Consider the following 6,175-nt stretch of genomic DNA (forward strand, 5'->3'; position numbering starts at 1 on the left):
TTCTGTGAATCTTCTCTGATTCGAATTCCAAATATTTACTTACCAGAGAAAATTGTGTAGTAACCAGCGCCGCACCTCCCATGAGGCGACCTGAAGCGACCGCTTCAGGCGGCACTATGCCAGGACCTCAGGGAGGGCGGCATTTTTGCTTACCTAAGCCAGTCCAGGACAAGCTGTCCTGGACTGGCTTAGCACCGAGCGGTGGATTGGGGAGGCCACTGGAGCAGTGCTGCTCCAGCAGCCTCCCCTCACGCTCAGGCAGAGAGCAGGTCCTCTCCGTGCCTGCTCTCTGCCTGCGAACTCCATTAAGCCCCACCCCTTCGCTTAGCCCCACCCCCCCACCGCCACGCCACCTCCTCCCGGGGTGGGGGCTTTCTGTCGATCGCCTCGGGAGGCAAACGGGGCAGGTTCACCTCTGGTAGTAACGGTAGCATTATCTAAGGGGATCACATTCCCGGTGATCTAGTGTGTGGTAGTTGTACTAACATTTTCCTATGATCAAGTGTGTGGTAGTTGTACTAACATTCCCGATGATCAAGTGTGTGGTAGTTGTACTAACATTCCCGATGATCAAGTGTGTGGTAGTTGTACTAACATTCCCGATGATCTAGTGTGTAGAAGCGATACCAACATTCCCGGTGATCTAGTGTGTGGTAGTTGTACTGAAATTCCTGGTGATCTAGTGTTTGGTAGTTGTACCACCATTCCCGGTGATCTAGTGTGTAGTAGTTGTACCACCATTCCTGGTGATCTAGTGTGTATTAGTTGTACTGAAATTCCTGGTGATCTAGTGTTTGGTAGTTGTACCACCATTCCCGGTGATCTAGTGTGTAGTAGTTGTACCACCATTCCTGGTGATCTAGTGTGTATTAGTTGTACCACCATTCCCGGTGATCTAGTGTGTGGTAGTTGTACTGAAATTCCTGGTGATCTAGTGTGTGGTAGTTGTACTAACATTCCCGATGATCAAGTGTTTGGTAGTTGTACCACCATTCCCGGTGATCTAGTGTGTATTAGTTGTAGCACCATTCCAGGTGATCTAGTGTGTATTAGTTGTACCACCATTCCCGGTGATCTAGTGTGTATTAGTTGTACCACCATTCCAGGTGATCTAGTGTGTATTAGTTGTACCACCATTCCCGGTGATCTAGTGTGTATTAGTTGTACCACCATTCCAGGTGATCTAGTGTGTATTAGTTGTACCACCATTCCCGGTGATCTAGTGTGTATTAGTTGTACCACCATTCCAGGTGATCTAGTGTGTATTAGTTGTACCACCATTCCAGGTGATCTAGTGTGTATTAGTTGTACCACCATTCCCGGTGATCTAGTGTGTATTAGTTGTACCACCATTCCCGGTGATCTAGTGTGTATTAGTTGTACCACCATTCCCGGTGATCTAGTGTGTGGTAACGTTCAATGTCTGTTGCGTAGCTTAGTTTACAGAGAGCTACCACTCTTCAGCCGCATGCTGTGTCCTTCTAGGCGTGCCGACTGGGGAGGACGGAATCCGACCCCATATAGAAACCACAACACAGGACCTTGTGCATTAATAGGTTTAATTTCCTAATTGTAGTTGTGCCCCTTCCATCAGTCGTGACACGTACATTCATGGATAAAGTGCGGGTTAGTACACACAGGAAAGATCCTCCAACTCCCCCATCTATAGCAGCTCTAGTGTCCTCCGTCTCCTGGCTACATATCTATAGGCCCTATAGTGTCCTCCGTCTCCTGGCTACATGTCTATAGGTCCTATAGTGTCCTCCGTCTCCTGGCTACATGTCTATAGGTCCTCTAGTATCCTCAGTCTCCTGGCTACATATCTATAGGCCCTATAGTGTCCTCTGTCTCCTGGCTACATGTCTATAGGTCCTATAGTGTCCTCCGTCTCCTGGCTACATGTCTATAGGCCCTATAGTGTCCTCTGTCTCCTGGCAATATGTCTATAGGTCCTATAGTGTCCTCCGTCTCCTGGATACATGTCTATAGGTCCTCTAGTGTCCTCCGTCTCCTGGATACATGTCTATAGGTCCTCTAGTGTCCTCAGTCTCCTGGCTACATGTCAGTAGGTCCTCTAGTGTCCTCTGTCTCCTGGCTACATGTCTATAGGCCCTATAGTGTCCTCTGTCTCCTGGATACATGTCTATAGGTCCTCTAGTGTCCTCTGTCTCCTGGCTACATAGCTATAGGTCCTCTAGTGTCCTCTGTCTCCTGGCTACATGTCTATAGGTCCTCTAGTGTCCTCCGTCTCCTGGCTACATGTCTATAGGTCCTCTAGTGTCCTCCGTCTCCTGGCTACATGTCTATAGGTCCTCTAGTGTCCTCTGTCTCCTGGCTACATGTCTATAGGTCCTCTAGTGTCCTCCGTCTCCTGGCTACATGTCTATAGATCCTCTAGTGTCCTCCGTCTCCTGGATACATGTCAGTAAGTCCTATAGTGTCCTCTGTCTCCTGGCTACATGTCTATAGGTCCTCTAGTGTCCTCCGTCTCCTGGATACATGTCAGTAAGTCCTATAGTGTCCTCTGTCTCCTGGCTACATGTCTATAGGTCCTATAGTGTCCTCTGTCTCCTGGCTACATGTCAGTAAGTCCTATAGTGTCCTCCGTCTCCTGGCTACATGTCTATAGGTCCTCTAGTGTCCTCTGTCTCCTGGATACATGTCAGTAAGTCCTCTAGTGTCCTCTGTCTCCTGGATACATGTCAGTAAGTCCTCTAGTGTCCTCTGTCTCCTGGATACATGTCAGTAAGTCCTATAGTGTCCTCTGTCTCCTGGCTACATGTCTATAGGTCCTATAGTGTCCTCTGTCTCCTGGATACATGTCAGTAAGTCCTATAGTGTCCTCTGTCTCCTGGCTACATGTCAGTAAGTCCTATAGTGTCCTCTGTCTCCTGGCTACATGTCTATAGGTCCTCTAGTGTCCTCCGTCTCCTGGATACATGTCTATAGGTCCTCTAGTGTCCTCCGTCTCCTGGATACATGTCAGTAAGTCCTATAGTGTCCTCTGTCTCCTGGCTACATGTCTATAGGTCCTCTAGTGTCCTCTGTTTCCTGGCTACATGTCTATAGGTCCTCTAGTGTCCTCTGTCTCCTGGATACATGTCAGTAAGTCCTCTAGTGTCCTCTGTCTCCTGGATACATGTCTATAGGTCCTATAGTGTCCTCTGTCTCCTGGCTACATGTCAGTAAGTCCTATAGTGTCCTCTGTCTCCTGGATACATGTCTATAGGTCCTCTAGTGTCCTCTGTCTCCTGGATACATGTCAGTAAGTCCTCTAGTGTCCTCTGTCTCCTGGATACATGTCAGTAAGTCCTCTAGTGTCCTCTGTCTCCTGGCTACATGTCTATAGGTCCTCTAGTGTCCTCTGTCTCCTGGCTACATGTCTATAGGTCCTCTAGTGTCCTCCGTCTCCTGGATACATGTCTATAGGTCCTCTAGTGTCCTCCGTCTCCTGGATACATGTCAGTAAGTCCTATAGTGTCCTCTGTCTCCTGGATACATGTCTATAGGTCCTCTAGTGTCCTCTGTTTCCTGGCTACATGTCTATAGGTCCTCTAGTGTCCTCTGTCTCCTGGATACATGTCAGTAAGTCCTCTAGTGTCCTCTGTCTCCTGGATACATGTCTATAGGTCCTATAGTGTCCTCTGTCTCCTGGATACATGTCAGTAAGTCCTATAGTGTCCTCTGTCTCCTGGCTACATGTCTATAGGTCCTCTAGTGTCCTCTGTCTCCTGGATACATGTCTATAGGTCCTATAGTGTCCTCTGTCTCCTGGATACATGTCAGTAGGTCCTCTAGTGTCCTCTGTCTCCTGGCTACATGTCTATAGGTCCTCTAGTGTCCTCTGTCTCCTGGCTACATGTCTATAGGTCCTCTAGTGTCCTCTGTCTCCTGGATACATGTCTATAGGTCCTCTAGTGTCCTCTGTCTCCTGGATACATGTCTATAGGTCCTCTAGTGTCCTCTGTCTCCTGGATACATGTCTATAGGTCCTCTAGTGTCCTCTGTCTCCTGGATACATATCTATAGGTCCTATAGTGTCCTCTGTCTCCTGGATACATGTCTATAGGTCCTCTAGTGTCCTCTGTTTCCTGGCTACATGTCTATAGGTCCTCTAGTGTCCTCTGTCTCCTCGCTACATGTCAGTAGGTCCTCTAGTGTCCTCTGTCTCCTGGCTACATGTCTATAGGTCCTCTAGTGTCTTCTGTATGTTGGATATAATTCTATAGGTCTTCTACAGTACTCTGTCTCCAGGCTATCGGTCTGTAGATCGTCTAGTGTCCTCCATCTCCTGCTTGCCTGCTTATAGGTCCTCTAGTGTCCTCATCTCCTGCCTGTCTATAGGTTCTCTAGTCCTCCATCTCTTGTCTGTCTATTGGTCATGTAGTGTCCACAGTCTGGACCATGGATCGGGTTTTCACCAGAACGTGATTGAGGTGGAGTGAAGCGGCATCCCTATCATGTCTATGTTCTCCTGGAGCAGGATCTGATTGAGATACAATGACTCCCTGAAGACGGAGACACAGTGGAGCGCTCCCACCTATACAGTGGGACCTGCTGCTGACACTACATCTTCTCCAGCTCCTGGACTATGGGACAAGTTCTTGTCATTGTCTGGTCCTGCAGAAACATTCACCTGGTGGTTTTCTATCAGTTCCTAGAAGGTATTAGGATATAAGGCAGTGCATTGCGATGATCAAGTCTCTACTATAGAATGTAAGAGTGCTCCTCTGGTCTTCTGGGCATCAAAACATTGCTGATGCGGACACTTAAAGGACTCCCGTCCTTCTCAGATTTATCCCTGAATGATTCCTCCAGTTTGAGTTTCTCCGGATCTCCAAAGCGGACAGTCTCATGGAAGCAGCACGGAGGAGATACTTTAAGGACCTGATCGAAGAGGCTGAAGTCGGCCACATATTTTCCACTAGAGGACAGTGAAATGATAGGGCTGAACTCGTAACCCCAGAGGATCTCCTCAGGAAGGTAAGACGTGCGCACCTGGCACGTGGCACTTGTAGATTCCACCGTCCCACTGAGAATGACCACCAGCTCAAAGTCTCCTTCTCCCAGAGCGAATTGGCCACCTCTCTCAGCGGACTCGATTCATCCACCACGTGATAGAAGGTGAGTGGTAGGATTAAGAAGGGACTGTCGGAGGAGGTGTCCACCTGGAATTCGACATTGATCTGATTGAGATGAACGTTCTCTCCTTCCTTGGTGACCTGCGTCTGGAGAAGCTTTCCAGACACTTGACATCCCAGCAGTAGGCTCCTGCGCATGTTGGCCACTCGGATCATCAGGCAGAGTTTTGCCTTCGTGTTGCGCCACCACGGCGTTCTGACTGAATTTGATGGTTTCGGCCCTTTTTTTTGGACGAGCGATTTTTGCCAAAAAGGTTCCGGTAATGAAAATTTCTAGGATTGTAGTGAGAACCAGCTGAGTGATGAGCAGCACAATGGCCAAGGGGCACTCCTCACTGATGTACCGAAACCCGTAACCAATGGTGGTCTGTGACTCCAGGGAGAAGAGGAAGGCTCCAGTCAGCGTGTGCACCTGCATGACACAAGGCGTGTGGTTAGCGGGAGCATTAAATTCCAACAGATCTCCATGGACCAAAGCCACCAAGTACCAGAAGACTCCAAAAATAAACCAGGTTCCTGCAAACGTAGCAGAGAAAAGCAGCAGCTTGTATCTCCACTGCATGTCAATGAACGTAGTCCACAGTCCTTGAGGTAGAGGTAGCTCTTGTCAGTGATGTGGTCGATGCGCACGTTGCTCCGGCCATCCTTGGTCATCACACGTCTCCTCCTCAGGGTGGAAGCGATAAGAGGCCGGCTGTCTGTTTGCGTGGTCTGGCTGTAGTAGACCTTCACCGGAGAAGTCATCTATGGAAGAGAAGAAGCATTAGCATGAGTGGAGACGAGCTCACACATCCAGGATCTCCAGTCTGTAGAACATAAGACCTCAGAGACATGCTAGAGGCCCCCTACTTGGGTTGAGCGAGCGTGATCGGGAAAGATCGGATCCCGATCAGCCATCGAGCAAATTTCACAATCGGGATTGGCTGGAAAATGATCGAAAATCGGATTTAACCCTACCCCCGACTTGTCTATGTCCCACTCTAACGTCAAACCCGTAGACAGGAGGGGGCGCTGTTCCTGCAGCTTTGGTGATC

At 49.0% G+C, this 6,175-nt stretch overlaps 1 protein-coding gene across 1 annotated transcript; it reads right to left on the reverse strand.

Moving 5' to 3' along the window:
* Positions 1-4,333: 4,333 nt before the first annotated feature.
* On the reverse strand, positions 4,334-5,885 carry KCNJ10 (potassium inwardly rectifying channel subfamily J member 10). Its single transcript, XM_075261414.1, is given in 4 exon segments — positions 4,334-5,079; positions 5,082-5,303; positions 5,305-5,723; positions 5,726-5,885. Coding segments are annotated over 4 exon segments (1,173 nt in total). The 3' UTR covers positions 4,334-4,707.
* Positions 5,886-6,175: the final 290 nt, after the last annotated feature.

Source organism: Leptodactylus fuscus, unplaced genomic scaffold (genome assembly GCF_031893055.1).
Source record: "Leptodactylus fuscus isolate aLepFus1 unplaced genomic scaffold, aLepFus1.hap2 HAP2_SCAFFOLD_129, whole genome shotgun sequence".
In the NCBI taxonomy this organism is placed as follows: domain Eukaryota; kingdom Metazoa; phylum Chordata; class Amphibia; order Anura; family Leptodactylidae; genus Leptodactylus; species Leptodactylus fuscus.